Here is a 15,496-nt window from a genome sequence, read left to right on the forward strand (position 1 = left end):
GACCGGGTGATCTGCCAATACTCATGCTTATTGTTGGTATCTCTTTTTTTGGAAATAAACTTCTCATTCATTCAAAACACGGTTATAATTACTAAAATGAATTTCACTCTTTCTATAATATGAAAACAAGCATGGTAGTAGGACGAACTACAACATGATAATCCGTTAACAAATAATTTAAAAACTTAACCATGCATATCTTTAGAAGAATTACAGGAAAGATAGACTAATACTTCCTCCGTCTCAAAATAAGTGTCGCATTTTCTACTTTAAAACGAGCGAATCTACACACAACGAAACATATCTAGACAAATCACGACACTTATTTTGAGATAGAGGGAGTAATTTGCAGCACAATAGAGATTGTATATTTATATATATTTTCATAAGTGTTTGCACGTTCAAATGTTGTGTGTATACTCCCTCCCAAACCTGCTTGTTTTCAAATTTTGACAAAAAATTCTTTGCACACCTCCCAAAGCTACTAATCGGAGTAGTATTTTTTTTATTGCTATAATGAAACTCCAGTGAGCGTCCATTCGAACTTCTAAATATGCGGATGCGACTTATGTTTTCCGATGTTGGACCCCCAAAACAGTTGGACTTCACCGGCGCTGCTGAACAACACTTGATGCCAGGAATAGACAGCTCACCCGCTAACCGAATCCAAAGAGGTCGAAATAAAATTGGATGGCAAAATGGGAGCATAGGCAGCACCGGTCGTGATAGTTAATACGAATTGGACCATATGCATGTTTAGAAGTTTCTCCCCTTTTGCAACGGTGTCATCACAACTGAGGAACCTGCATTATCCATTTCCTTTTTCTTTTTGAAGGTGAGCACATCGCATATCCACGGCAGTTTAGCTTGCACTGACAAGATATCAAGTCCAGACAGCAAGATGTGATGATTCGTTCAGCCAAGCCAGGTCATATGATCTGACACGTGTTATTGTATGCACAGATATATTGTCGCAAGGGGACAGAGCCTAAAGCTAGTTTCAAAGAAGGAAAAAAGACATTCAGATATAGATAAGGTATGGATTATTGTTCTTACGAAACATGCGCTGACAAATGAGCCTTGTGAATTTTGCAGCAGCAGCAGCAGCCCTTCGTTTTCACATGGAACAAAACAGATCATTCTCGCCATGTGAGGGAGGGAGCCATTTGACCAAACTAAGTAGGAGTGCGTACTTGTGCACATGGGTATGATCTGGGCTTCGTATCCCCTAAAATAAGTGACGCTGGAATTCTTGCATAGGTCAAAGGAAGAGCAGAGCTAGAGAAGACTCGTTATTGTCCAAAAACAGAACTCTATCTGGCTACCACTGCCTAGCGCATGAAAAGAAGAGGAGCTCAATTATATGTGATGTAACCGCCCACAGCAGTGTCAAATCAAAATCTTATGAACATAAACGCTGCAGATGTGCCTGCAAACTGAAAACATGTAAAGTCTAGGTCTATCCTAGGTCTGGCAACTGAAAAGGGTTACCACTAATCAACCAAGGGAGGAAACTGGAGAGAACGAAAGCAAATCAAAACCTAGCAGCAATACGACCGAAAAGAAAGGAGCCAATCAACCTAACATTCTGCAAATATCCTAGGATGCTTGGGCTGTGTGCTGACAGATTTCCCTTGCAAACTAGTGGTGAATGGGAGCAGGGCTCCTTTAGCAACCAAACATTATGTATCAATCCTACAAGATGTTGTGCACTTGCAAAGATAGCTTTCCCTGCAATTCCCTGATCTGAGAGCAGAGCTCCACTTTCTGCTCCTTGTAGCTGTGAAGCAAGAAGTCCTTCCCTCCGATGACTTCCTTCAGCTCGCCGACCTCCCTCTTGAGCATCTCCACCCTCTCCACCTCTCCCTTCTTCTTCTCGATACCCATAAATTGCAGCTCAGGGTCATCAACACTGCTATCAGTATAGGCATTAGCATGGCCATTGGTGGCATCTGACTGCCAATGTCCAGCATGCAACTGCTTATCGTGAGAAAGTGCTTCAGCAACACAATGATCTGCAATGATCTTTCTCAGATGCTGAATCTCCCGCTCAGATTCAAACATATCTCGGTTAGCGGCATCCAGCTGAGATTGCATATTTGAGGACTGTGTCTCCTGGATAGCAAGAGAGTTCTTAAGATCAGCAATCTGAGCTTGCATCTCCATGATCATCTCATCACGTCTCTTGAGGTGCAGCCTCAGCTTCTGTATGACCTCTCTCTTGCTATAAATGTCAGACCCTGATTCTGATACACATGGAGAGCCAGAATTGTTCGAGTACTGAAATGGTTTACGAGGATTTTCAAGCCGGTCAGGTGATGATATCCACATGACGCCATTGTTGTCTTTGCTTGATTCTGGCCCTGGTATCTTTACAAGTGGAAGCGACGGTTCGGCTGATTTTGATAAAGGACTTGAGGGTCCATGATTGACTTCCACCTCACCATCTGAATGCCCTGCGCATGACAATCAACATTCAACATTTTCCGCTTCTGGAAAAAATGTTCTACCACAAAGAGATTTGAGTTTACACCTAATTTAGTAAACAAACTGATAGCCACACCTTAGCCAATGTATGCGAGATGTGTAAATGACATGACACAAGTTTGGCAAATGACCGCACACTAGATAAGAGAGTAAAACTTGGCTAACATAGGTGTGGCAAGTTATGACATCCAACTAAACATGCCTTACCTCAATTCAATCAGCATATTTTAAGAAACACCCAAGAACTAAGATGTCATCATCGTGTCTCTAACTGCTGAACTTATATCCAAACTGCCAGTAGGACAGAAATGCTATTTTGTAGATCCCAGTGCTTAACAGCCAATAGAGAGGTTCAACTTGTGATAATGATAGATAAGACTCTACTCATATGAATCATGCAAAGCTAGCAATGCAACTATCCAAGTATCCAAACCCACTAAACGTGTGCTGTTTACAACACAATGTACTGAGCAAGAAAGACAACGAAGGAGACTGCAGGTTTACAATAACTTGTGGACAAAATTCCACCAAGTGCCCAGTACAGCAGCACTAATCCAGGAAATTCAGCAAGTTGAACGACACAAGAATGCTTTAGGTTCTTTTTATAACCAGTCCTTTCTATAGGTCGTTTTAGTTTTTTTTTCCTTTTCCCACAAAGTAGGTCGTTTTAGTTGACTACCTAAGAGCTGAATGCATCGTAACTCGTAAGCTTTGGTTTTCATGGCAGTTAGCAACTTAGCATGCATGTGCACTGGTGGTTTTCCAACCCAAGTAATTAATTACTGCATGCACCCGCGGGGCATTATCCATGCACACATCAGCATGGCCTTTAATTATGCATGCCCTAGCGTGGACACACAAGCTATTTTCCGCATTTTTCGCTAGTGACTTAAATGATCCTACGGCCAGCTCGTGCACGCGCGGGAGGACGTTGGCACTCGCATCCAATCTAAAACAACCTATAATTTGGGAAGGAGGGAGTACTTTTCAGTGTACATCAAATTATCCCTGGCCTAGCAAATATTCCTATGATCCTGGAAATGTGAAATTTCTCTACACTGTACATCAGCAACCTAAGGTGCCCAATCTTCACAAATTTAAAAGCCATAAGTTCATTAAAGGGAAAAGTTCTTACAAGTACCAAGCCACCTTTGCTCCCACACTTATGTTTCAAGAACTTATTTGTTGCAATATGCAAACCATTACAAACTTAAGCTAGAATTCTAGCACACTTAATAGTGATTTAACAACTGCTCTGCAAACCCAATTATGCAAAAATCTTATATAGTTGGCAACTAATGTTTTTATGTTAATCCAACATCTCCAGTATTTTAAATAATGACTGTTCAGGCCTTGTAAACAGCTGTTTACATATATTAGGTACGCTTATAAGGCTGTTTACAACTTTACATGATTGGCATGCATTGTAGATATTATAAAAAGAAAAAAGGGGAATTTCAAGTATTATAGCATCACGTGATGCCTCAGGCCACATCAAAACAGGAAACTAATAGAGACAAGATCATAATCAGTAAAGATGGCAAGTTGATCATATCTGAAACATAACTATCCTTTTGGTACATTTGTATGTTCTCGCCTTCGATGTTTCTTTAGTACAACAACCGGCAGACACAAAACAACAACTCCCAGACACAAAAGAAAAAACAATTGAAGTTTTAGATTTACGATTTGTTTTTCAATTGTCTGCCAATCAATACTGAAAAAATAATTTATTGCGAAAGACAATTGTTTCATTCCTCTCCTTAATCGTTGAAATTCGGACTGTCCGCTAACTACTCCTTTGTTTGGATTATAGCCCGTCCTTGGGGATTTACTAATAATATCCAAAGTAAATCTTTCCTGTTTCAAATGCTACTATTTCTTTGCGGACAGAAAGTCCAAAATCTTGACCTTTTCCCCATTGTAGTTCCACTTCCAAACCCAATGACCCATCGCTTGCAACTGCCAAACCAGCTTACCGTTGAAGGGAATAGAGTTGTCAGTGAGTTTCAAAAGGTAGAAGCAATTCAATGTTGTGAACATCACAGCAGGCATTATGCCTATGCTTCTGTTACACCGGCTGGTATAGGGATTGACATTTTGCCTCATGACCAGTGTGCAGAAATTTCTATGCATCAAACTTGCACACCTATGCTTCTAGCACACTGGATGTATGCAGTGCATGCAGATATTCTATGACTTACACATGATATTTTCAGAATCCTCTGGTACGTTACTACGACAGTTGTATGCTAACTCTGAAGTTAAGGCAGGCTAAAAAGATCCAACGCCGTACAGACTAAGAGGTTCAGCCAGAAATGAGAAATAGGCAATAGAATATATACCAAATACAGAAGAGGCACCTGAAATACAATAGTAGCAGCTTGATTGGTCACGGAACCGGCAGAGGTTTGAGTGCAATTCACATGCTCCAGGTCTTCTTTTGGCTGCAGTTTCGCATAGTAAGCACAGAGCATAAAGAGTATGAAAAGGGGGATAGAGTTCCAAGTTCCAACTGTAAATGGTAGCACTAAACCTTTGGAAGTGGTATCCTGCTGCTTCGTATCAAACATTTGCTTTATTTTGCACCCGAGCTTGACTGAAAGTGTGCTTAGCAAAACTCCTCCAGCAACAAGAACCCAATTCGGTCCTCCTCCTTGCAGGTGATCTACCCGCACTGCCTTCTGCATGCCCCTATTAGTCTTGGACTTCATCCTGACTCCTAACCGCACGGGCGGAGAACCCAGTAGGCAAAGGTAGGGCGGCCGCCCTGCCTTGATTTTTGCCTCGGTCACGAATTAGGGGAGATTAAGGAGATAAAATGGGGAGCTACAGGCAGAATCGATTTGTGGGGTGATGGGAGGAGAAACGGTCGGGAGTGGTAGAATCAAAGGGTGGATCAACTGGCGGTGGCGGTGGCGGCGCTTGCGCTACTGGAATCCAGTCGGTGCGGGAGGAGGATGACGAGCGAGGGGGCTGGGGCGCCCGCAGCGAGATGCCCGAGAAAGAGGGAGGGGTGAAGGAAAGAAAGCGAAGAAAAAAAAAAAGCAGAGATAAATGGGCTCCGGCCCAGGGGCAAAGACCGTAAACGCTTTATCCTAAACTCATGAGGTAATTTTGCTTCTTTTTTGTTTCTTCGTAAATACAGTAAATTACAACTTATTTAAATTTTAAAATTGTAAAAGTAATTTGATTTTTTTAATTTAAAAATATTCATGTTAGTACAAATATGAATATTTTGTATATTTTTCATTTCTTCATAAAAACATACAACTTATTTCAAAATTTTAAACCGTGAAAATATGTTGGTTCTTTACTGCAAAAATATGGATGTTATTACAAATATGATTGTTTTTTAACTTTTTGAATTTTTAACAGATGATTGATGAACTTTTTTATAAATTGATTTGACTTTTGAGTAAATATTCACGAGTGTACAAAAACTCGATCGAGCAATTACAAAAATAGTTTTATATAAAGGTTGATGAAGAACGTTGGTTCAATTTTTTTCCCAAAAGATTTTAGAGGATGCTTTCTATTGTAGATATAGTACTGCAAATACATAAAATTATATGTGTCTGTGTCATGTCTGATTCTGTGATCTCTTTGTTCCAAACTTTTTTGGTCAACTTGAACCAAAGTTTTTTTTTTGTTGAACCAGCGCTTGTAGCAAAGATTGGGAATGTAACTCAATAAGTTAGTGATAAATATTTTTCACTTTCAAGTTCACTAGAAGTGGTGTTCGCACTTTGATCTGGCTGGTTTGTAGGTGTCCTCTTACCTTTTTCTTTTCCTATTTGTACACAAACCTTTCCCTTTTAGGAAATGGAGAAATAAAAAGGAATATGCTCTCATTCTCGTTAACTTGTCTATATTTCCTTTTTCGAAACTTGATTTCACCTTTTCTCTAGCTGATGCGAAGGTCTTGTGAAATGGAGATATTATTATCCTTTTGTTACTATTTGCATAGCGCTAGTAATTAAAATGATCAGGAACCCGTATCTCATTAACCATCCGAGGGGACCGAGACCAACAGCAGTAACCACACCTGGCTCCGGATCTGGGAGCCACAGACAGACGCAAGGACGACCCACCCGGCCGTGCGCCAGCCGTGCGGGCCCACACGGACAGCGACTGTTGTTTGTTCTGCTTGGGAGCGACGACCGGGCCTCGGCTGCCTCTGTCGACTGAGGTGGACGTCTGACGAGGATAGGCATAGTTGCCCATGAACAGGTACGTGGCGGGTCGCTAAAAAAAAAAAGGTACGTGGCGGGTGGCTGAGACACTGACACCGTTGGTCTAGAGATCTTCGGGCCCGGTCGTCATGGAGAGCGTGTCGTCGGTTTTGCTCTCGTTAAGTTCCGCTTGGGGAACCAACCTCGCCCACTCGTCAGTCATGCCTATCTTCCTGGTGAAGGAAACTATACAATACAGGAAAAAGAGTTATTCCCGCGCGTCCTCTGGATCCAAAGGTTGAAGTACCAGCCGGCAACGTCTTTCCCAAAGGGCAGGCTAAAAAAAAGCACTCCGTAAGCCCTGGAAGCAAAGCAGATCTACTCCAACCGTCCAACGACCGACGAGACAAAGCGTGAGCTTATATATAGGCTGGAAGCAGATTAATTTTCAGGTGTTGCCATTTTTTTAACGCATTGAACTACGGCTGTAATGCTGTATTCACCGGTTTCCACGGTTTGAATACAAACCGAATTTGAAGTTTGAACACCCCTAGCCGCAAGCCCGGAACTCATGATTTGTATTAACGTGGCAGGGGGTATGCACACACGTACTCAAATTTACAAGTGATATTCATAAGATTGCAGCAACTGTACAGAACAACGAGCTGGTAATCAACGTGAGTAGTAAATTGTCTTGAACTAAAGAAAAATCGTCCTATACGGATTCCAGAACGAGAACAAAGGAATCAGAATGCACAAGTCAAAGAGGGCTATCTTCTCATATGGTGACGGTTTACAAAAAATGATTGTCACTGTCAAAAAGTGCATTCCAATTTTCTCTTGGCCCTGTCAAATGTGTATACCAGCCGATACCAACGATGAATCCTTGACAGGGCCAAGGTTGAGCAATGGCTCAGCTACCTACATCAGAAGGTACTTCATCTGGAAACCCGATACCAGCGATGAATCCTTGACAGCTAACACAAAACAAACACTCAAATGAACAGATACTGGAACCGAGCTAAGACTCGGCTACTTTCTTCAGATCAATCAATCATATACAAAATGGAACCAGCTGCACTCTTCTGGCTCCAGCAAAGCTGAAAACTGTATAACTCTAGGAAGCTCTGGTGTAAATGTATACGTAATCTGGAGTCTCATGCTCACTCTCAGATCATTCCGTAGAAGCATTCTTTTAAAGTTTAATAATGGATTCTCCTGAAAAAGAAAATATGACATGATGTCAGCTTTATGATTTTGGAGATATAAATGTTCAGTTTCAAAATCAACTCAAAATTTAACTGCACCATTGTCCAAACAGAAGTTTCAACTTGAAAAATCTATAACCCTACATACACAAAAAAAAGGAAGTCCAACAAGAGCACTGGAGAACCCAAGAAAAATGTGCCAAGCAATGTCATTTTTTCAGGAATGTATTTATGAATATTCCCTAGTCCCTTTTCATAGATTTGGGCCATTAATAACCTGCCAATTGGATGCCATAGGTTACTCATGGTGTTTTGAACTACTTTAGATATAGACTGAGCAGAATAAGCTCAGACAAATGTGTCATTTTCGCTAAACGTTGAAGCTAATCAATGTGTTTGCTACTTATTAGTGGATCTTCCAATGCGAAGTTCCCGAAATGACATGTCAATTGCCTCTTGCACTGCGCATCAAGAGTTCAAGACCAATGGATAACAGCTCCTCCACTGGTTTAATTTTAGTTCAAGAACCCAGTGAAGTCTACTTAGTCTAGTAAACTTAAGTGCCACTTCAGTATGTAAGAGAAATGTAGCTTGCGGTCATATATGTGGTATACAATTAATTTGATACCTAACATTTTGGTCAAAAACTTTCTCAGCACTAGAAGTATGCTAGTATGATAAAAGAGTAATAACAAACATTAAGAATCAATTCACTACCATTGAGAGGACAATAAAGCATGAACTCAGTGCCTGTTCAATGATCCATCCAATATGCACTGCCGGTGTCTATAGTTGAATACAACTCGCATTGGAGCAAGCCCCTGAGAAGGTACATTTTGCACAACTGGTGGAAACTTGCTCAACTGCATTGCACAACTGGTGATTGTTGCAGCATATCATTCCCTGTTAGACAATTCCTCAGCCAGCATTGCATATGTTTGATTACTTGGTCTGCAGTTCATCTGCTCTAATTTCGATATCATGTCCAGGCATATATCTGAATGACCCTTTCTTATCAGGCCATCAATAATTACTTTCCACACAATTTCATCAGGATTGTAGTCTTTCCATCTAGAGTTCCCGAATATTTCTTTAACCCTATGATCTTGCCCTTCACTAATAAGGCCACAAAGCAGGTGCTGATAGGACATCAGTCGTGGTACAAAACCATGTTCAATCATGGAGTGAAGCAATGCCCATGCATCTGAAAGCCGTCCTGATTTGCAAAAACAACTAATGAGAGAAGTGTAGATATTTTCATTCAGAGATAGCTTATCATCTTTCATACAAGAAACCAATGACGTCATCTCATTCAACCTTCCATCTTCAGAAAACCTCTCCAGAATTACAGAATAAGTGACTGTGTTAGGAATAATATAATTCTTCTTCATCACCTCAAACAATTCAAAGATATCAGTAAGCTCTGTGGTCTTCCAAACACTAGCTGCATTCAAAGACACACTCTCTGGTAGCCTCCTTTGTAAAACATGCCTAAGCAAGATCATATAAGTAAACTGGTTTGGCATAGAATCAGTATTTTTCATGTGCTTCAAGGTTGAGACTGCACAATCTGTCTGTCCTATACGTACATGGCCATCCATCAAAGTGTTGTATGCAATTGTATCTACAGTAACCCCGCTTTTGTTCATCTCAGTCAAAACGTTTTCTGCTTCACTGAGTTTTCCTTCATTGCAGTAAGCACGCATAGATGTGGTATAAGTGACTGCATCAGCATTGCAACCCAGTGACACCATCTGACCCCAGATTTTTGTGGCCAATCCATAGTTTGCCTCCTTGAATAGCTTGTCAATTACAATTGTATAATTGACTGTCGTGGCCTTCACACTCTTCTTTAGCATCTCATCTATAAATGACAGACCTCCTTGTGATCCCTTCATCTTGCATAGGTTTTCAATGAATGGACTGTACGTATAGGTATCTGGTGTGTAACCTGCTGATACCATCTTTTCGAATAATGACGATGCGATATCAACTTTACCACTCTTGCATAACCCATCTATCAATGTATTGAATGTCACCAAATTAGGTTTTTTGCCTCTAACTTCAAGGCTATCAAAAAGGGAGCAAGCCTGATCGATTCTCCCATCCTTGCAGAGAGCATCCACTAACGCATTGTAAGTGTACATGTCAGCAGCCAGATCATCTCCTTCCATCAAACGAAGTAATCGGAAAGCGCTGTCTATATGCCCATCAAGACATTGGGCCCGAATCAACAAATTGTATGTCACAACATCTGGTTCTACTCCATGTGCTCTCATCCGGTTCAACAGAGCCATTGCACTGTGCACCTTCCCCTCCTTACAGAACCCGCACACCAGCACATTGTATGTCCACACATTGGGTTTGCACCCCCTCAACTCCATCGCCTCAAACACCCTCACTGCATCACTGATCCTCCCCTCCTTACAATATGCATTGACCAGTGCAGTGCACGTAACAACGGATGGCACCAATCCTTTATGAGACACCTCATCCAGCATTTCCTCAGCCTCGGTGACCTTTCGCTCCCTACACCAGAAATTGATGACTGCAGCATAAGCGCGAGTACTTGGACGCCACCCCAATTTCTTCATCCTCTGCAGCATCTGAAGCCCCTCCTCCCCCCGCCCTGCTTCACACAGCCCCTTTACCAATACCCCATATGTATGCGCGTCCGGCTGCTCCATTTCCCCGAACAACTCCAACGCCTCATCAATCCTTGCCATCTCACATAACCCCTCAATCATTGCAGTATAGCATACCACGCCCTGTGGAAATCCTCTCAGCGGCATTTTGTCGAACAGGTCACGGGCGGCGTCAGCCTGGTGAGTGCGACAATAACCCATGATCAAGGAGTTGAATGTGTAGGCATCAGGGCACCAGCCAGAGCGGACCATGAGGCTGAGGTACCGGAGGGCGCGGGCGAGATCGGCGCGGCGGCATAGGGATCGGATGAGGGCATTGTAGGTAGCGCCCGTGGGGGCAGGCGGGGAGTGGAGGTGCATGTAGGCGAAGAGGCGAAGGATGAGAGGGTTGAGACCAAAGCGGGAGAGGTGGTTGAGGAGGGAAGCGAAGGGGCGGTCGAAGAGGCCGCGGAGCGGCGGTGGGGAGAGGGAGTGGAGGCGGAAGAGGATGGGAAGGGAAAGGGCGAGGAGGTGGCGGCAGGGCGCGGCGGCGCGGGCAGTCGCCGCAGCGAGGCGGACCGGGAGCGGGACATTGAGCGTGTGGGGGAGGGACGGGGCGAGGAGGGCGGGGAGGTGCGGGAGCGAAGGGTGGAGGTGCCAGTTCGGGGCGGAGAGGATGGCGTTGAGGTGCGCTAGGTGCGCGGCGGGGGACCCGGAGGAGCTCGGCGAGGGCGCCATCGAAGCGGAGATGCAGAAGACGGGGGACGTGGAGGCGGCGGGGAGGCCGGTGGCATATCAGCACTCGGCAGCTGACACTACTCACGGCCGCCTCGCCATTGTTGGGAGCTTGCGATCTCAGGCTGCTTTTGACCAGCAATGGTTTTCTTCAAGATTTGCGCGGAGACGCTGTGCCAAAGAAGGGGCGAACCACGTCTACGCCAGGCTCTATAAAGGAGGATTTTGATTTGCCAACATTCGGAGAACTTCCAGCGTTTTCTTATAAAATAACTGAAATTCCAACAAAAAACAGCAAAATTTGAGCTGCGGATGACTGAGGTCGGAGAACTTCCAGCGTTTCTTATAAAATATCTGAAATTCCAAGAAAAAGCAGCAAATTTGAACTGCAGACGACTGAAGTTGTGAGGCAAATTCGAGACAGTTACAAAGCAACGAGCGACATTACAATTCTTAGCACACCCAGAATATTGTTGATAGACAGGTATGGTGATGTAGATACATCCGAATCTAACATGTGAGGGATTATATAAAGCTAAAGGCAGCATCAGAATATTTCGGACAACGGTGAGGTTCTTTTCCTCTTTTGTAATTGTCACCGGTAAAGCTCACGCCATGGTTCCTCGACGGTTGGCAATTTCTCGACCCCCCTCTCAAGAACAGCTTGTTTGGAGAACTCCAAGTTGATGTGCCTGCCCAAGTGATCTCCTAAGCATTGCAGCACCTGCAGAAGCAAAGCACGTATAGATTACGTGAGACAACAAACATTTAAGCATCGAGCCACGAAAGACTATCTAAGGTAGTGACAACTTGCGTAGGAAAACTCTCCAGAACATGCACAAACAAACTACTCCCTCCGATCCTAAATTCTTGTCATCGTTTTAGTTCAAATGTTTAGGATCGGAGGTAGTATATGACAATCCAGACGGAACTGCCTGAAAGCTGAGCCGTTTCACCAAAAACAACAGTTTCTTTAATATACTTCTCTGTTCAAAATGGTTGGTCGAAACTTGAAAATGTTGAGAAGTTCGTATTTCCAAACATTAATCTATGATGTAAGGCTGCAAGTGATGGCCCGCAAAAGACTGCTCTCTGCACTGCAGCACCCGAATCAAGCATCGGTGGAGTTGCACACTATTAGTAGTAATTGTACGATTTCATCCGGTTTTGCGGGCCAAGCAGGTATGCCGCTTGCATCCTTAGCCACATATACAACTAGTAAACAAGCCATTGAGCACAAGCATAGGAGTCATTCACAAACATCATAGTGTTTTTTTTTTCACCCGCAAAAAAAAACATCATAGTGTTTTTGCTTTCTATTTGACCAGACAAAAAGGACAAGGATTTTTGGATTCTTGGTATACAACTTTATACAGCTCAATCTTGGTTTCAGCATTAGTAGCTTCAAGGTACCTAGACTCTTCATGACTGCTACTTTGTATGAAGTTGGTTTCGAGTTTTGTCACTAAAACTACCAATAAGAATTTCCCAGTTCTGTTATTCTTGTATCATGTACCATTCCATTAGGTGAAGCTTCCACAGAGGATAAGAGAAAAACAAAACATGATAAAAGGAAAGGAGAGCAGAAATACAGGAAACTATCAATGGTTTGGAGAGCTGCAAAGCTTTTAAATTTAGTGAATAGTGAAGCTGTACCTCAAGGTCAGTATCCGATGAGCTTTTGCCTTGGTGCTGCCCACCTGATGCCACAAGAAGAACTATGGGTATCTTCAACACACACACCATTTCCAGCAAACATAGTATTGGCTCACTGCGTATTTGTAAAGATGGAGGAGGTTTTGTGGTTCCATCAACCAACATGTGAGTAAATTCATTTGTTGCCCCTATTTCAGAACCATAAAGTGTAGATAGCTGTCCCGTTTTTGTTGTACGGACCATTCCATAGGAGCTTGACGATCTTGTGATGAATGGGACTATTATAATCGGCTGAACTGGGGAAGCTTCGGAAGAAATCAATGCTAAAATCTCATTCATAGCGCAAGCAGCAACTGGAGGCTTATAGTCCGGGAGAACAAAAAAGGATACCTGGCAAAAATCAACAGAGCTTGAGTGCAGATTGGAGGCATTCAATTGGAAAAAAATTGACTTGGAAATTTATCATCGTATAGAATAATTGCCAAAATAATGTTTCCAGTAATGTAAAACTGTATTATGAATACTGACTCTGTCTAATACTGAACACGCGCTAACCTCCCATGGCCTACAACCCTCATGACTGTAGGATACATCAGTATATAACACGAACCAGTGGTTAGGTGCAAGTGTGACTTTGTTACCCTTTAACAGAGTAGCATGAAAACAAGAGAAGACATATGCCATAAACTAAATATTCCCTGAACAATTGCCATTTCGTGCAGTCCATCTAAGACAGACCGAATAAATAGAACAAAAGATGGCACGAAGACAGACAAGCCACCAGAAAAGTTAACTATTTACCATTGGCTGCCTCAAGTTGTTCCATCATGAAGTTTCATTTTAATGCTGGCCAGACAGAACAGGCTAATTCTTAGCATTATATCCATGCAGATATACTATATAGGCAAAATCGTACTTCAGGTAAACTTATGAAAGTAAAAGGAAGGTCAGAAGCAAAAGTAATCTCGATGCACAGAAACAACAAGCTTGTACAAATAAGGTCAGGATGCAAGGTCGCAGCAAAAACTATGCCCGAATAAACCATGATGTCACTATATTTTTTTAACAACGGTACAGAAGCTATTGCTCATACTTCATAGTGAAGCCATATTTCCTCCATTTGTCAGCAACAAATTTTCGCTAACTCCAAATTACATCAGCCCATCAAAGATATGATACAATCTTCTAAGTTTCTGAGCCTGACTTCAACACAAGCTACATTCCTAGACAGGTCAAGAAACTGCGATTGACAGCTTTCAAATAGTTGGAACGTAGTACAGTTTACGGTTGCGGTGACCTTGGTCCACATGTTTCTACGGAGACCATGCAATCTCCTAACAAACAGCTGAAATGGGACTAATCTCACAGGTCAGGGGTACATAAACATTTGTACATGATGTGCGCCCCCCCCCCCCCCCCCTTCCTAAACAAACGATAATTCCAGAAATAGTAGGCTTTTTATCCAACAAATAAGTTTTCCCCCAAAAGATAGCTAGGTTTTCCATTGTACAAGATGTACTTCGCGTAAGTTTAGTATTAATTGCTGCATAAGACATTAGGGATAATACAATAGAAGACGTATAGGGCAAACATAAGGTGGTCTTCTCTAATTCTTAGTACTATTAGTATTATTTCTCCATGCCCTGAAGGTTGATTTGAAGGAAGCGAGTCGGATCTATCAGATAGCAAGAAAACCCGCTTACCTGAGGAGAGCAATTGGAGTCGGAGAAGCTTACGAGCTCGCCGGAGGCCTTCTCACCTTTGAGGCCATACTTGTCGAGGGGGAGCTCCAAGGGTGAGGAATCCCTGCAAGGGCATCCACCGGTGAAGACTCAGCTAACGGAAGCTGCGTGTTTTCGGACGATTTAGGTAGGGTTTTACGGGGCAACGGTACCTCGTGAGCCCCGGCGGCGGTAGGAGTGCGTCAGCGAGGGCGGCGCCGTAGCCCGAGGCGTCTCGGACGAGGACGACGACCCTGGAGGCTACCCGCATGGTCGCCGCAGACGATTGAATGCTCTGGAGAGAAGAGGATTCCGAAAATCGAGTCTGGGAAGGAGGATCGAAAAAAAACAATTTAAAAAAAAAGGGGATCGGAAAAAACTTGAGTCAAGGAATAAGCAAAAACCTTTTCTTTTTCTTTTTCTTTTCTTTTTCTTTTTGAGAAACGGAAGAACCGAAGAAGCGACGCATTTCTTCTTTTGAGTAAATTTCTTCTTCTCACAAAAAAGAGAGTAAACTCCTTCAAATTTCCTAAAACAGAGTAAAGTTCTTCAAAAAACACCCCTTTAAAAATTAGTTTCAACTCATTCTTTTTTTTCAAAAGGAGGATGACACCCGGCCTCTACATCAAAATGATGGACATATCTTTTTTATTAAATTATTCATCAAATCAGACAAAATGAATACATCGATCAACTCAAACCCACCTTTCGGACGATAAATTGCCAATAACCACAAACTTTATGAAAGGGGGCCGCATTCCCTGTCCACACACCAACGCACATCAAATCCGGAGTCCGCACCAGGGCACAACTGGTTCAACAGATCCTCAGCACACACCACATGCGCACGCTACAGAATCAGCCGCCGCCGTCTGCTACTGACCCAACTT

At 42.8% G+C, this 15,496-nt stretch overlaps 3 protein-coding genes across 4 annotated transcripts; all 3 read right to left on the reverse strand.

Annotated features, from left to right (window-relative positions):
- Positions 1-1,339: 1,339 nt before the first annotated feature.
- LOC100844800 lies at positions 1,340-5,529 on the reverse strand. Of its 2 annotated transcripts, none has more exons than XM_010237305.3 (3): positions 5,024-5,529; positions 4,833-4,934; positions 1,340-2,456 (listed from the first exon to the last, which is right to left on the reverse strand). In XM_010237305.3, the coding sequence occupies exons 1-3, from the start codon at positions 5,199-5,201 to the stop codon at positions 1,696-1,698; spliced, it is 1,041 nt and encodes a 346-aa protein (XP_010235607.1). In that variant the 5' UTR covers positions 5,202-5,529; the 3' UTR covers positions 1,340-1,695. The 2 variants fall into 2 exon arrangements, with proteins under 2 accessions (XP_010235607.1, XP_003575242.1); XM_003575194.4 differs by having other exon boundaries at positions 4,851-4,934; positions 5,024-5,527.
- Positions 5,530-7,356: 1,827 nt separating this feature from the next.
- On the reverse strand, positions 7,357-11,414 carry LOC100843678 (pentatricopeptide repeat-containing protein At5g65560-like). The gene is made up of 2 exons (XM_024462367.1): positions 8,588-11,414; positions 7,357-7,880 (listed from the first exon to the last, which is right to left on the reverse strand). The coding sequence occupies exon 1, from the start codon at positions 11,230-11,232 to the stop codon at positions 8,767-8,769; it is 2,466 nt and encodes an 821-aa protein (XP_024318135.1). The 5' UTR covers positions 11,233-11,414; the 3' UTR covers positions 7,357-7,880; positions 8,588-8,766.
- A 132-nt stretch (positions 11,415-11,546) lies between these two features.
- LOC100845108 lies at positions 11,547-14,953 on the reverse strand. Its single transcript, XM_003575195.4, has 4 exons — positions 14,780-14,953; positions 14,589-14,691; positions 12,886-13,275; positions 11,547-11,953 (listed from the first exon to the last, which is right to left on the reverse strand). The coding sequence occupies exons 1-4, from the start codon at positions 14,875-14,877 to the stop codon at positions 11,825-11,827; spliced, it is 720 nt and encodes a 239-aa protein (XP_003575243.1). The 5' UTR covers positions 14,878-14,953; the 3' UTR covers positions 11,547-11,824.
- Positions 14,954-15,496: the final 543 nt, after the last annotated feature.

The sequence above is a fragment of the Brachypodium distachyon genome, chromosome 3 (genome assembly GCF_000005505.3).
Source record: "Brachypodium distachyon strain Bd21 chromosome 3, Brachypodium_distachyon_v3.0, whole genome shotgun sequence".
Taxonomy (NCBI): Eukaryota; Viridiplantae; Streptophyta; class Magnoliopsida; order Poales; family Poaceae; genus Brachypodium; species Brachypodium distachyon.